Source organism: Myotis nattereri, assembly GCF_964212035.1.
Source record: "Myotis nattereri genome assembly, chromosome: X".
Classification (NCBI taxonomy): Eukaryota; Metazoa; Chordata; class Mammalia; order Chiroptera; family Vespertilionidae; genus Myotis; species Myotis nattereri.
Window position 1 is genome coordinate 98,830,577 of NC_138078.1, and position 15,274 is coordinate 98,845,850.

Genomic DNA, 15,274 nt, shown 5'->3' on the forward strand with positions numbered 1-15,274 from the left:
AGTAATAATAATTTTTACATAGTGCTTAGTGTACTACACTGTTTGAACTACTTTACATAAGTTAAATAATTTAATCCAAATTTTAATTTATTTCTATATTTTATAAATTTAAATGGAAATAGAAGTTGTAATAGTTTCTTTCGTTATCCATATAGATTGACTCATATGGTAGCACATATTACAACTTCTATTTGAACACACTTTTTAGTTAAAAAAAATTTGAGCATGCCATTTTGGAGACCACTAATCCAGGTTCTGATATTTAGAATCTTTGGATAAGTGGGATGCTTCTATAAAGTACAGCACAGCAATTCTTTCCAATATCCTGCTGCTGTGGTTTCATACCTGCTGACAAATGGCAAAAAAAAATAGGAATTAGTGACACAGGTTACAAGTCTAGTCAACTGGAAGCAAAAGGGAGAAACTGGGTGAGGAGGCACTGATGGGGAAATGGAAATGAGGGATGGAGAACTAGAAGTGCTTGAGAAAGAGGGAAGAAAGCCTGGAAGGAGAAAGGAGGAAGTTAGACACAGGAGGAAAGAGAAAATAAGGAGAGGAAGGAGTAAATAGCTGGAGAAAACAAGGAGAGGAAAGGATATATCGCACATTACCATGCAAGATGTTTGGTGACCCATATCTTGATAGCTAATGTCTCTGACATATGGATAAGCAGGACCAATACAAAGAAAACAGATTTCCCTAAGGATCTATGCACACAATTTCCCCCCAGGTATGCAGAGTGAACCTGCCTCTTCTCATCAGACAGGCACATGCAAATTATTCATTCAATGCACGGATAAGACAATGCTAAACCTAAATAATGGGTCTCTAGAACTGTAGAGAGAATAATTCCTAGGCAGGGAAGATATTTTGGGAGTATGGACGATGAGAAGATATCCTTATGATTCTTTTCAAATCACATCAGCCATAACCAAGGACAAAGAGCACTCCACATTCCTGAAGGATTGTAGGACCTGTTAGGACTTTAGCTATTAGGAACTTCCAGTGTCAGCAGTAAAAAAGCCATAGCAAACAATTTACATCTGAGGCAGCTGCCAAGACACCACTCCAGAGGGTAGAACACTTTCAAACATTGCCCTCCACATATCAATGAAACACTAAAAGCATGATAAGACACTCTAGGGGTAAGGAACTGTCACGATACAGTAACATGGAGTCTGATTTAAATAATAAGAACTGGTGTGTTCTTCAAGATCATCCAGCCCAAACCCCACATTTTACTAATGGGCAAATTGACACCCTGAGAAGAGGAAGAACCAGGCCAATGTCATCCAGTTGTCAGAGGTCAGATATGGCACTTATGTTTCCAGATATAAAGAAGTATTCTTGACTCTATACCTGTGTATTTATCTCCTCCCTCAGATGCTTGGCTCCTCTATAACTGAAGCTTCCCTCACCAGCACAGATAACATATCCTCCAAATCCCAAACTGTCCCATTATTATCAAAGGAGGGATTAAGATAACCATGAACATCTGTTGGGCTACAATTGCATCTTGAGTCAGTGTTGAGACACTAAGTTCTAACATTATTATCAATTCTTGACAAATTAAATAACTATATTTAAACACACAGGAACCCTTGGTTTTTTACCTCCCTCCCCTACTGCCACCCAATGGCTATTTCCATGCACAAACATTATTCTTCTCTCCCCACAAGGAAGAGGAATAAGAAAAACTTAAGACCATTAACGTTGCATAAGGTTAAGAGGTTTTTAACAAAGGTTTGGTGGAGAGAAGGGTGAAATTAATGTCAAAAGAGAATTTTGTGTTTATCTTTGACTCACAAGTATTCATAAATGTTCTCATCTTAGAGGAAGAACAAATTGCTGGAAGTCAAACAAAAAACATTTTTGCCAACTCCCTCCATGGGTAGGCACAGAGTAAGAAGCAACCCGACAAAAAAGGAAATCAGATTCATAAACTCAGGGAAGTTAGGCAGAGCAGATTCACAAAGTAATCTGTTGGAACCAGAGTGTGGGAAAGAGCTACAACCTTTACAGCTAACAGGGTCTTAAGAAATATAAGAAAATAGCTGCCATGGCTTTTTGACTTCTTTTGGCAAAAAGGAATCTTCCCTAGACAGGAGACTCACATTTGCTCCACAGTGACCTAACAGCTAATCCAGGATGTGGAGAGTATGACTGGAACTATAACCATCCAAATTAGCGTTTTGGTTCCTCAGTCCTTCATGAAACAGTTTGTAGTGCTTAGTGTTTCGGCACCTAAGAATACCTAGTTTCTGCCCTTTAGTTCCTAAGGTTGTGGAGCACAAACAAGTCAGTACACTGCTGTAGTTTAGCATTAGAGAAATAAGAAAAAGTATAGATAACCTGAGCCTTGCAGGTAGTGGAAAGCTTCATGAGGAGGTGAAATCTGTGTTCAATTTTAAAGAATGGGTAAATAGAAGCAAGTCAGAAGAGAAAGAGTAAAGTGAGTGATGAAGAGTACATGGAAAGGGAGTAGCAGGTGTAAAACCTGGAACATATTAAGACAACATAGAAGATTTGGTGAACTGTAAATAGTTCACTTCATGTGTATGGTTTTGTTTTGTTTTCTGAAGGAGGAGGATCTTAGTGATGACAGATAATGTTGGAGAGGTGGTAGAGGGCCAGGCCACAGAGGACTTTATAAGTGCACTAGAGTTAATATTTTATCATGAGATTTATGGGAAGCCATTGAAGGATTTTAAGCAAGAGTTTCATGATTACATTTGTGTTTTAGCAAGATTATTATAGCGAGGTGGCAAGTGGATGGGAAAGAGTGAGACTGTAGATTAAGGGACCAGTCTCAAGGCTATTATGATAGTTCATGCAAGAAACTATACAGGCCTGGATTGGAGTAATAAGTATGGGATAAAGTGGATGGATTTGAGCTCTATTTATGAAAATGAAAGGACAGAATTTGATGAGTTAGAGATGATTGCAGGAAAAGGAAAGAGAAGACAAGAATGACTCCCAGGTTTCTGGCTTGACCAATGGCATTCATGATGATTCCATTTGCTAATATGGGGAAGAGGTAAGTAGGATGTGGTAAGGAACACATCTGGTGGGTGTTGATGGTTGAATTCTGTATGAGACATGTTTATGGTGCCAGTGAAAATCCAAGCAGAGATGTCCAGAAAGAAATTTACAATCCTGACTGGAAGCTAAGGAGAAAGGTCTATGTTAGAGATAAAGATTTAATATTTGTCATTGTATGTGTGGTAGCTTAAATCCCTGGAATGTATGAAACCCCACTGCAAGAGACCTACAGTGAGAAGTGGGATGAGGCCAGAACCCTGGGAAGTCCCATCAAATTAGAAAAACAACTAAGAGAGAATAGCATCATGACACCCATAATTAAGAAATCCAGCACTGCAAACTGTTTCATGAAGGACTGAGCAACCAAAAAGCTAATTTGGATGGTTGTGGTTCCAGTTGTACTCTCCACATCCTGGATTAGTTCCTAGGTCACTGTGAAGCAAATGCGAGTCTCCTATCTAGGAAGGATTCCTTTCTGCCAAAAGAAGGCAAAGAGCATGGCATCTATTTTCCAATATTTCTTTAGACCCTATTATCTGTAAAAGTCCTATGTCTCTCTCACACTCTGGTTCTAACAGATTACTTTATGAATCTGCTCTGCCTAACTTCTCTGAGTTTCTGAACCTGACTTCCGCTTTTGTCTGATTGCTTCTTACGCTGTACCTACCCATGCAAGGAAGTGGGAAAAATGCTTTTGTTTTACTCCCAGCAATTTGTTCTTCCTCCAAGATGAGAACATCCTAATAAAAGCTTAATATGCTAAGTGTCTAACTGTTTGTTTGACCTTTCAATGTGTCACTATGATGCGTGCTGACCACCAGGAGGCAGATGCTCCAACAGGTAGGTTAGCTTGCTGCTGGGGTCTGGTTGATCGGGACTGGGCCAGATGGACTGGACACACCCTGGAGCCCTTTCGTGGTCCCTCCCTGGCCCCAATCGTGCACTGGTGGGGTCCCTCGGCCTGGCCTTTGTCCTCTCACAATCTGGGACCCCCTTAGGGGATGTCGGAGAGCTGGTTTCAGCCCAATGCCCACAGACCAGGCCGAGGGACCCCACCAGCACACATATTCTAGTTTATGAATAATTGTGAGTCAAAGATAATCAAAAACTTTCTCTTTTAACATTGATTTCAGGAACAGATAGAATCAGGAAATAAGGAGGTATCTCATGCTGCAGAGAAGTCAAGGAAGATACAAATGAAAAATTTCTATTACATTTGGCAACAAGCAAGTTAATGGTGACCAGTGTTAACAATGAGGTCAGCTCATAGAGGGCTGAAGAGTGAGAAGGCAATGAAGGGAAAAAGTTTTGTGCAGCAGCTGGAGCAAGGCCTGGCCACCCAAAGAGGTCATCTATACTAATAAAAGGGTAATATGCAAATGGTCAGGATGCCCTCATGTGTAATAACCAAACAGCAGGCTGCTTGTGCAGCAGGCATGTGTGGGTGGGGACTTGCAGCATCGGGGACTTGCATCACACCATCACAATCCATCACCAAAAGACCTGAGGCCTGGTGGAGTCCTCCGTGCACCTCTGCCGGGGGTCCAGAGGCCTCTGTGTGGCCTGGCCCAGGGTGGGGCCGGTGGAGGCCTCTGCATGGCCTGGAGGCAGGGCTCGGTGGAGGCCTCTGTGTGGTGAGGCCTGGGGGGTCCCCTGGCTCCATGCGTGAGGCCTAGGGTTCCTGTGGCTCCACACAGCATGGAGGCAGGCCCCCGGCTCCAGCCTACCTCTTTGGGGCAATCCATCGAGGAGCCCCGGATGGGTGGGTGGGACCTACCTCTTTGGGGTGATGGCTTGTGGGGCTCCCACACTGTGACAGGGCACAGGCCAGGCAGGGTGACCCCCCAAGTGGACAAATTTCATGCACCAGGCCACTAGTGTACAATATAGTCTTTCAATTTGAAGCAGTAGAGGATAAGGACATTGGTGTGTGTGGTAGTGGTTTGGCAGGACAGGTGTTTGGGGATACAGAGGGAGGATGGAAAGATGTACACAGGAATTGCTTAATTCAGAAAGAAATGGAAAAACCTTTTGGTAGCCATGGCAGCAGTTAGTTGACACAGGGAATGCCAGCTGTTTGCAGGAAGAGAGTAAATTGAAGGCCTAGTGTTGTCTTTTTATTTATTTTTTGTCTTTTTTCTTTATTGATTAAGGTATTATATATGTGTCCTTATCCCCACATTTGCACCCCCCCTAGCTCATGCTCTCACCCCGCCCCCAGTGTCTGTGTCCATTGGTTATGATTATATGCATGCATACAAGTCCTTTGGTTGATCTCTTCCCTTTCCCTCTGAGGTTTGGTAGTCTGATCAATGCTTCTCTGTCTCTGAATCTGTTTTCGTTCATCAGTTTATGTTGCTCATTATATTCCACAAACGAGTGATATCACGTGATACATATCCCTCTCCAACTGACCCACCTGGCCTAGCACAATGCTCTCCAGGTCCATCCATGCTGTTGTAAAAGGAGTTCCTTCCTTTTTACAGCAGCATAGTATGCCGTTGTGTAGATATACCACAGTTTTTTAATCCACTCATCTGCTGATGGGCACTTAGGCTGTTTCTAAATCTTAGCTATTGCAAATTGTGCTGCTATGAACATAGGGGTGCATATATCCTTTCTGATTTGTGTTTCTAATTTGTTGGGATATATTCCTAGAAGCAGGATCACTGGGTCAAATGGGAGTTCCATTTTTAGCTTTTTGAGGAAACTCTATACTGTTCTACACAGTGGCTGCACCAGTCTGCATTCCCACCAGCAATGCATGAGGGTTCCTTTTTCTCCGCATCCTCACCAGCACTTGTTGTTTGTTTATTTGTTGAAGATAGCCATTCTGACAGGTGTGAGATGGTACCTCATTGTCATTTTGATTTGCATCTCTTGGATGATTAGTGACTTTGAGCATGTTTCATATGTCTCTTGGCCTTCTGTATGTCTTCTTTTGAAAATTATCTATTTAGGTGTGTTGCCCATTTTTTTTAAAAATATATATATATATATTATTGATTTTTTACAGAGAAGAAGGGAGAGAGAGAGAGAGAGAGAGAGAGAGAGAGAGAGAGAGAGAGAGAGAGTTAGAAACATCGATGAGAGAGAAACATCGATCAGCTGCTTCCTGCACACCCCCTACAGAGGATGTGCCTGCAACCAAGGTACATGCCCTTGTCCGGAATTGAACCTGGGACCCTTGAGTCCGCAGGCTGATGCTCTACCCACAAGCCAAACCGGTTAGGGCATGTTGCCCATTTTTTTATTGGGTTGTTTATCTTCCTTTTGTTAAGTTGTGTGAGTTCCTTGTAAATATTGGAGATTAAACCCTTATTGGAGATAACATTGGCAAATATGTCCTCCCATGCAGTGGGCTTTCTTGTTGTTTTGTTGATGGTTTCTTTTGCTGTGTAGAAGCTTTTTATTTTGATGTAGTCCCATTTGTTTATTTTCTCTTTAGTTTCCATTGCCCTAGGAGCTGTATCGGTGAAGATATTGCTTTGGCATATGTGTGAGATTTTGCTGCCTGTCGATTCCTCTAAGATTTTTATCATTTCCCATCTTACATTTAAGTCCTTTATCCATCCTAAGGTTTTGTGTGTGCGTGTGTATGGTGTAAGTTGGTGGTCTAGTTTCATTTTTTTTTGCATGTATCTGTCCAATTTTCCCAACACCATTTATTGAAGAGATTGTCTTGATTACATTGTATGCTCTTGCCTCCTTTGTCAAATATTAATTGAGCATAGTGGTTTGGGTCAATTTCTGGGTTCTCTATTCTTTTCCATTGGTCTACCAGTATATGTCTGTTCTTGTGCCAGTACCAGGCAGTTTTGAGAACACTGTGAAGGCCTATTGTTTAATGCACCTGGGCTCTGGAATTCAGGAGAAATACATTTTGTGACAAGGAAGTGGAAAAATACAGGTAGGAGATAAAGAATTAAGAAACTTAGACTCTTTCACATTAAACTTAGTCTTGTCTTATAAACTCTCCAGCTAGTACATAGTTTCCCAAGCTATAAATCAGGGGTAAATGGTCCTTATCTAAGGGACAATCCAAACATTCCTTGCGGTTTGGTGTTATCTATAATAATGGTCCTTTACATGGCATTGATAACTAAGAGTTCACCATGCTATATATTAACACCAGAACACTGTTAAAATAGGGAAAAATCTAAAATAGTATTAAGGAATAGTAAGCTCATAACCAAACATTCCTGCCTGTTCCCAACTCAGACAAACATGCACCGATGGAACATTAATGTTTTCAAATCCAGTAGGGAAAAAGGGAAGGGATAGAAATGTCAACCTAACATTACCAGGTATGCCATTTTTTAAAGTCGACATTTTCCTAATGTATGTTAATAAGGTTGAGTTGTTAACAGGCTAGTGATCTTGGGCAAATCACTTATCAGATTATTTGTAGCATACAGATAATAATACAGAACTTGGGAGGAGAAGATGCTTTGGAAAGTACAAATCAGTGTACCAACACTAGGAAAGGGCTTTTAAAGGTAAAGCATAGCTTTGAGAAACCAGTTCAAGATAGCTTAAGCCAAAAAAGATTGGATTGCAGGTGTTCAGGAGTGCTAGGTGTTGTGTAAATGTCATAGTCAGTTCAAAAGGACTTTGGCAAAAGAAAAGTACACACTGCCCAGCACGCTATGCACTTGATGTTTCTCCAAGGCAGAAGGCAGGCCTGCCAAAAGCTGTAGTATATAGCAGGGATGACCCAACATTCAGTTCCCCTCCCAGCTCTCAGAGCTCAAGAGGAACAGCTTGAAATCCAAATGGGGGCTCTCTTCTCACCTAAGGAAAACAGTCTCAAATCTTTCTGACATCTGCACAAAAGTGGTTCTGAGGGGCTGCCCTGCAGGGTCAACAGTGCTTGGGCCAGTTAAAACAATCCTGCTTGGCCCTGAGAATGTAAGAGTGTATGGAGGATGACAAAAAGGACCTAGTGTTGCGGGTGGCTTCAAGCATCTGTGTTCACAGGATCTGCCCCATGAGCACTGGCTTCCTGATGTACTTGGGAAATAGGACATCCCTGCACTTGACTCATGAAATACAGTTTGGTCTGGTTCAATAACCTTGACCCAGAAACTTCAGAATTCACAAATAAGCTTTTGGAAAACATGTTTAACTGTGTGGACTCTGAGTCTTTTAAATATTGAAAAAAAAATGTGTGGTGATATGTTATTTTCTCCATGCCACGCTCCTTCAACCACTCATGTTTTCAAAGGAGAAGCCAGACTTGGGATCCAGATGTTTGGAACCCAAACAAGGGCTCCTTGCAGAGGAAATCCATTGACTTCCATCTTCAAAGACCAAAATCTCAGCGAGGAGTTAAACCATGAGGTCATTATAGGCATGTTTACTTGGTGTAGGACTAACCTCCATTTAGCAATATATTAACATTTTCTTTTAAAGGCTCCTAAACCCAGCAAACAGTCCAGAGCTGCTTCTCATTTTCCTGGCTGTGGGGTCTGACCAAATACTTCCTGCCCCACAATCAATCAGGAAATCCCCTATTACTTCAAATCTCATGTGTTTCCACTCGGGCCATTTTTATTTAGCCATATCTTTCAGAATTAACGTAAGTCAATAAGAATCACCCTTAGTAAAGTGGACAAAGAATAAGTTTAGGAAATTCACAGAAGAAATACAAAAGTGCAATGAATATGTGAAAAGATGCTTAACTTCACATGTAGTCTGAATTGGGATGATTTTAGCCCACATTAGCAAAAATATCAAGTGCTGACAAGGGTATAGAAACATGGGCACTCTTCTACAATGCTGATTTGAGTGTAAATTATAATAGCTACTTGGTGGGGTAATTGAGCATTAGCTTTGAAAATTTAAATGCGTATTGCACTTATATATGGTAATTCTGATCCTTAGTATCTATGCTTGAGATGCATACAAGGTGGCCTGTTCAAGGACTTCCACTGTAGCACTACCATTTTTTTTTTAAAATAGCAAAAACTTTATAACAACCTAAGTGTTCATCAAAAGGGGAATGGCTGGAATAATCTAAGGGGTAGAGAAGAAGATTTTAAGGACATATTAAGTGGAAAGCAACAATAACAAAAACACACACAAAGGCACAGAAGGTACACATATGATTATATTTTGAGGAAAAACAGAAAATGAAACTTTTAAATACATATTTGTACATATCTCTGATTATGCACAGAAAAAGCCCAGAAAGACAATAGTGGGACCGAGAGAGCATCAAGGGAGACTTTTGTGTTGTCTTCATTGCTTGCTGTGGAAGATGATTTGACTTTGAGTGGTGGGGACACAATGCAATATTCAAGGATTGGCAAAAGTTTACAATTGTAATACAAATAAGTAATACAAGAATAAACTGTTTCATGTAATCATAACTGTAAACTTACTATTGCCCTTCCCTATACAGATCATGTATCATAGAAATGTACACTTGAAACCTATATAATCTATTAAACAATGTCACTCCAATACATTTAATAAAAAGAAAAAAAGAATGTATTCAATATTTATTGCAGAATTATTTTTTCTTTTCTATTTTTAAATTATAGAAAGATGTTTTCTCCCCCCCCCCCCCCCAATATGTTCCTATTGATTTCAGAGAGAAAGGAAGGGAGAAGAAGAGAAATAGAAACATCGATGAGAGAGAAACATCTATTGGCTGCCTCCTGCATGCACTCTACTGGGGATCGACCCTGCAACCCTGCAATCTGGGCATGTGCCATAACTGGGAATTGAACCAGGGACCTCTTGCTTCATGGGTGGATGCTCAGCCACTGAGCCACACCTGCCAGGCTAGAATTACTTTTTTAAAGTATTTCCTGGTTGCAGAGCAGAGACAAGGGCATGGATCTTGGTGGCTACAGTGAACATAACTTTTAAAGGCTCCTAAACCCAGCAAACAGTAGTGGATAAAGTAAATAGGGGAGAAATCAAAGGACCCAGGATTACAAATAGTCCAAATTTGTAATCAATTTGCTGTATGACCCTAGGAAGTCATTTTCCTTTTCAGAGTCTCTGTACAATCAGTGGATAAGTTGAGAAGCTCACTAAGTTACCTTCCTTTTCTGATATTTTATGATTTTCTAGGTCTATGCCTTCAATGTAAAATGGGTCTGGTTATTTTTGATGACAAGATGGCTTTTTTATTTTCTTCTCCAAATTCTGGCACAGTTTGACATTTCACTTTACTGCAAATGGAAGATGATTAAAGAGAAGGTGGAATGGTCACTCTGTTCCCCATTTGGCTGTTTTTGAAGGTTTTGTTGACCTGTTTGTGTTACCTCCCTTTGACTGAGTAAGCTCTTAGGCTTCTTGAGTGTTATTTAAGTGCAAATACAAGGCTGAAAGTTTGAAAGTTGAAAGATCTGAATTCTATAGTGTAGCCATAAATTCTGGAAACATTTATTTATTTTTTTTACAGATTGAACCTCCCCTTGAATACTTTCCTGAGTTACATTATAGATGCAGATTTATTCTGTAAAAATCAGAAATGCAAATAAGCACATATGTATATACAAGTATTGATGGAAATGCTGCATCCATGCTCTGTGTTTATTGCATTTGCACATCAATTTGAACTGTGCATTGCTAATAGGGGACACTACATTGAATATATTACATAATATTTTAAACATTCTGTTTTAATATAATGTCTATAAGTCACTCTTTTTCTATACTTACCTATATTTTTGGACTTTATGGCTACCGTGCATTCTGGATATTGGATTAGTCATAATCCTACTCTGTAGATAACAATTGGACCACTTAGACCCCAGAGTGATAAGAAAGAACCACATGGATATAAATGAGCTATAACAATTTACACATATCTACAAACATATCATAATCCGGTTCTGTACAACCTTTTGAAAATACTCCAGATGAAACCTTGGCATTGAGTCAATAAAGGAAACCTCTTTCTGGTCCCTCAGAGACTTTGACCAATTTAAATTCTGCCTATCATTAGTTAGCAAAGCTTCTTCCAGCTGGTCATCATCGCTTTACTTGTTCCACAGGGTCATAAGAGGAAATTCTAAGCAGCTTAATTCTAAAGAAAACACACACACTTCATATAACAGCTTCTGTGACTGTCTTTCAACAATGAAAGAAACAACTTACTCTCACTCCTTTCTCGGGAAAGCATTTGCAGCCCCAACTGCAGTCTTGGCCTCCACATGACTTTCCATAGGATTTCTTCTCTCCCTATTAAAAAAAGAAAAAAAAAGAAAAAGAAAGAAAGAAAGTTAGTAAACCATGTGAAACAAGAATCAATGTTGCCCCAAGGAACTTAACCCTTGGCCATATTTCTCCTAACCAAGTAAATTTATTTGATGGTGTCATGAGTCACATGAAATAAAAAGTCATCTTAAGTCCGCACCCTTTTAAGTCAGGTTTATACCTCACTCAATAGCTAGTTTGGTAGCTGGTTTGTGGCTCAGATACCCCCTCATTGGTAGAAATTCTAGTCACAAAATACAAGAGAATTTCTTTACATGTGGCTTAAAATAAACCCTGACATAGCCTGGTGCCTCACTGGACTTATGTATTTTCAATTATTATTGAGAAAACAGTGGCTGTAAGAGAGAATTTTTTAAAAAAACTCAAGTGCTAGAAATGCACTGATAGATAAAAACGGACACTCTGTATTCTGCTCTTAGAATTCTTCTCCTCAGGCTCCACTTTTACCACACAATTCAAATTTTACAATGACACCCTATGCCCAGTTAGTCAGATCCAAACTCCTCAGGTGATATTGTACCTTCAAATTCTATAACTTCCTTTTTTCTTCTGTGTTAATATGTTGTTGTTGTTGTTGTTGTTGTTATCATTATTATTGTTATTAGCTGAATTTCTATAAGACCCCCTGCATGCTCCTGACATGTGCTGACCATCTCCAACCCTGGCTTACTCCACTTCAATTCACTGGTATTCATTCTCTTTAAAAACTTAAGTCTGTTTCTGCCTCAGGGCCTTTGCCCTAGTGGTTACTTCTGCCTGGAATGTTCTTCCTTAGATGTTTTTTTTTTTATTGCTGGCCTCTTTTCATCATGTTGGTCTCAGTTCAATCCTGACCACTCAACCTAAGGTAGCCCCCAGTTACTTGCAATCATATCACTTATCTTTCTCACATTAAACATTCTGTCTGCCCCCACTAGAATGTAAGCTCTGTGTTAGTAGGGACCTTATCTATTTTGTCAAACATTGCATCCCCAATGTCCAAAACAGTGGATTGCACATAAGGAATGTTTGATGACCACATGAATAGAGCTGGAATTTGAACCAAGGTGTAACTCCAAGGTCTTGACCTTAGCCCTTATAACTTAGTGTTTTCTAAGTTCTTTGTCTAGCAGTCACTTAATGTGAAAATTCAAAAATGAAGAAACTGCCATTCTGACCCTAGGAACTTTGAAAAAAAGCAAAACATAAATTCTAACTATTGCCTGTAATAAGAACTTATCGCTGGGATGGATTTAGTAACATCTAACTTTTTGTTTAATGTTGGCTGTTTATTTTATTAAAAAGAAGGGAATATTTATGAGTTAGCCTCACACTTGCCTCTTTATTGTGAGCCTTTTCCTAATTTCCAAGGAGAATTATGAATTTCTCAGATGGTCTCTTATATCTTTAGATATTCCCACAGCACTTTATTTCCACAATACCTTAGTAATAAGGTAGTGATGGCAGAGCTAAAATATTGCTATTTTAGATTCCAAACATCTTTCTGATAACAGAGAACTTGAAAAACAACTTTTATATGCCTTTGATATGTGACATGATAAGTGCTATTGTACACTTTGCACTTTGCCCTCCATTTTATGGTATATAGGATAGGCAAGTTTTCATAAGGGTGAGATCAAGAGGTACTGTAGGAGTAGGAAAATGGAGGCTGGCAGAGAAAAGAGAACAGAAAGAGTAGCATTCAATTTAACCTTTATCTATGTTGTCATTTTGTCTAATATTGAGTACTACATTTATTCAGATAATGGATAATTTGTATTTGCTTTTACAAATATTTCTGTATTTTCCAAATAGTCGTCAATGAGCATATATCATTAGTAAGAAGAAAAAACACTATGTTACTAAATGATAAAAGTCATCCACTTGAAACAAAGAGGACTCAACAGGCATTGCCAAAGTTGAAGTGGTATCTGTTTGGAACTTTGGCCAACTTCCAAACAATGGCTTTTGGGTGTCCCATAAAATCTGTCTGCAATGAATCAAAAGTTTCCTGATCTCTAGCATGCAGCTAACAGACAGGAAATCATCACTGTCCTCTGTCACTGAGGAAAGTAACCAGAGAAACCTCACAGGCCACAAACAATTTCCTGTAATGCCAGCTTTGGCAGTTCCCCCAGGAGTCTTTAGTTACAGTGAGGGGGAGAGGCATAAAAGGAGTGGCTTCCAGGGAACATGACAGGACGAGGCTCTGGGGACGTCTCTGCCCTAACTTGGTTTGTCTGGGTTCACTCCAACCCCTGTTTAACCAGGCCATGTTACTGGTGTCATTCCCATGATGCAATGCTCTGTCCCTTCCTCTCAAAATCCAACCCCTCCTTATACCCTCAGATGCTAGTACTTGTTCTTAATTGCTCCTGACTGTGTTTATGTTCCTCTTAACAAGAATTACATATATTGGGCAACCCAATAGCATGTAAAATAGAACAGAACAGGACTATTTGGTGAGCATTATCTTTGCCACCACTGCTATGTAAATAAACCTACAAAACTAGATGGCATCACCAAGGAAGTGAATGTGGACAAACGGAAAATAAGACATTCTAGAATTGAGCACTGTGGCAGTTCAATGTTATGAGAATGGCAGGAGGTACCAGAGAAGGAGTAGCCCCTGTGGTAGAGAGAGAAGCAACATAGAAGGGGGAACTAGGCAAAAAGAGTGATAAACTGCTAAATTATTGATAAGCCAAGTAGGATGAGGTATAAGAACACTCCAATAGATTTAGCAATATGCTGACCTGGACCTGAGCAATTTAGGAAAAAAAAACTAGAGAAATTCGATAGGATTTCAAGAAAACTCCAAGGGTCCACTTGAGGGTAGTGAATTTAAAGGAACATCAGTTATAAACATTGCGAGGTTTCCTTTAGCTTCTTCAGCCATGTGGGTACAGATGCACATTAGCAAAGGGTTGGATTTAACCAGGGTTGAGTTCTGCTAGGTGAGAATGATAAAGGAAGAAAGGGGCAATGGATTCAAAGGTATATGGAAACAAAGTAATTATAATGATAGACCATGGAATTTAGGTTTCCTAAAGAGGGAACTGAGCACAGGCAGTGGATCAGAGGCAGTAAAAAAAGGTAGTCGATCTTTTGCCTATTTTTTTTAATTAGATTGTTTTCTTGGTGTTGAGCTGTACAAGTGCTTTATTTTGGATATTAACACCTTCTCAGATGCATCATTGGTGAATATCTTCTCCCATTCATGGTTTGCCTTCCATTTTGATTTTCTTTGTTGTGCAAAAACTTTTTAGTTTGATATAGTCCTATTTGTTTTTCTTTTGTTTCCTTTTCCTGAGGAGATTTATCAGAAAAAATATTAAGAGAAATATCTGAAATTTTTCTTCTAGGGTTTTTATGGTATCTAGTCTTACATTTAAGTCTTTAATCCATTTTGAGTTTATTCTTACATATGATGTAAAAGGTTGTCTACTTTCATTTTTTGCATGTCTATCCAATCTTCCCCCAAATATTTTATGAATAGACTGCCTTTACTATAAAAATTTCTCTCTTTTCTGTGTCCAGCGTGGCTAGAGAGTGGTCCAATTCCTGAGTAGGGGCTGCTGGAGATTGAGAAAATGAAAGAAAGAGATAGACACAGAGATAGAAGGAAAAAGCTGGGGCCAGGTGGGACAGCTGTCCTCTGATGGAGAGACAGTGACCCAGAACCAACCCAGTGCATTTATTTTATACAGCAAAAACCAGGAAGTTTTACCAAAGGTCAAGACAAAGGAGATTATGTGCATTCTTGGGCAGGCCCGAGTCCTATTCATTCCTGGTGCTTGGCTGGATTTAGATAACGAAACCCACCGGCTGGTGCCTGGGTTGAAGGTCAAGCAGACAACACTCCTGCCTCTGGCAAGGTGTGTTTCCAGGACATAGGTCTGCCAACACCACTGGATTCAGCTGACAATAATGAAATAAATGTCCATGTGCCTTCCCAGGCACTCTCTTCACTTTACCCCAGTGTATGTCCTTGCTTCTTTTTCAAATATTAATT

General features: G+C 39.8%; 1 protein-coding gene across 1 annotated transcript in view; it reads right to left on the bottom strand.

Moving 5' to 3' along the window:
- COL4A6 (collagen type IV alpha 6 chain) overlaps positions 1-15,274 on the bottom strand; it is a gene marked incomplete at both ends in the record, with an annotated part of 395,246 nt that overhangs the window by 207,307 nt on the left and 172,665 nt on the right. Inside the window, one exon of the mRNA XM_081081672.1 lies at positions 11,161-11,244. Within this exon, the coding sequence (XP_080937798.1) occupies positions 11,161-11,244 (84 nt within the window). The remainder of the gene's footprint in view (positions 1-11,160; positions 11,245-15,274) is intronic.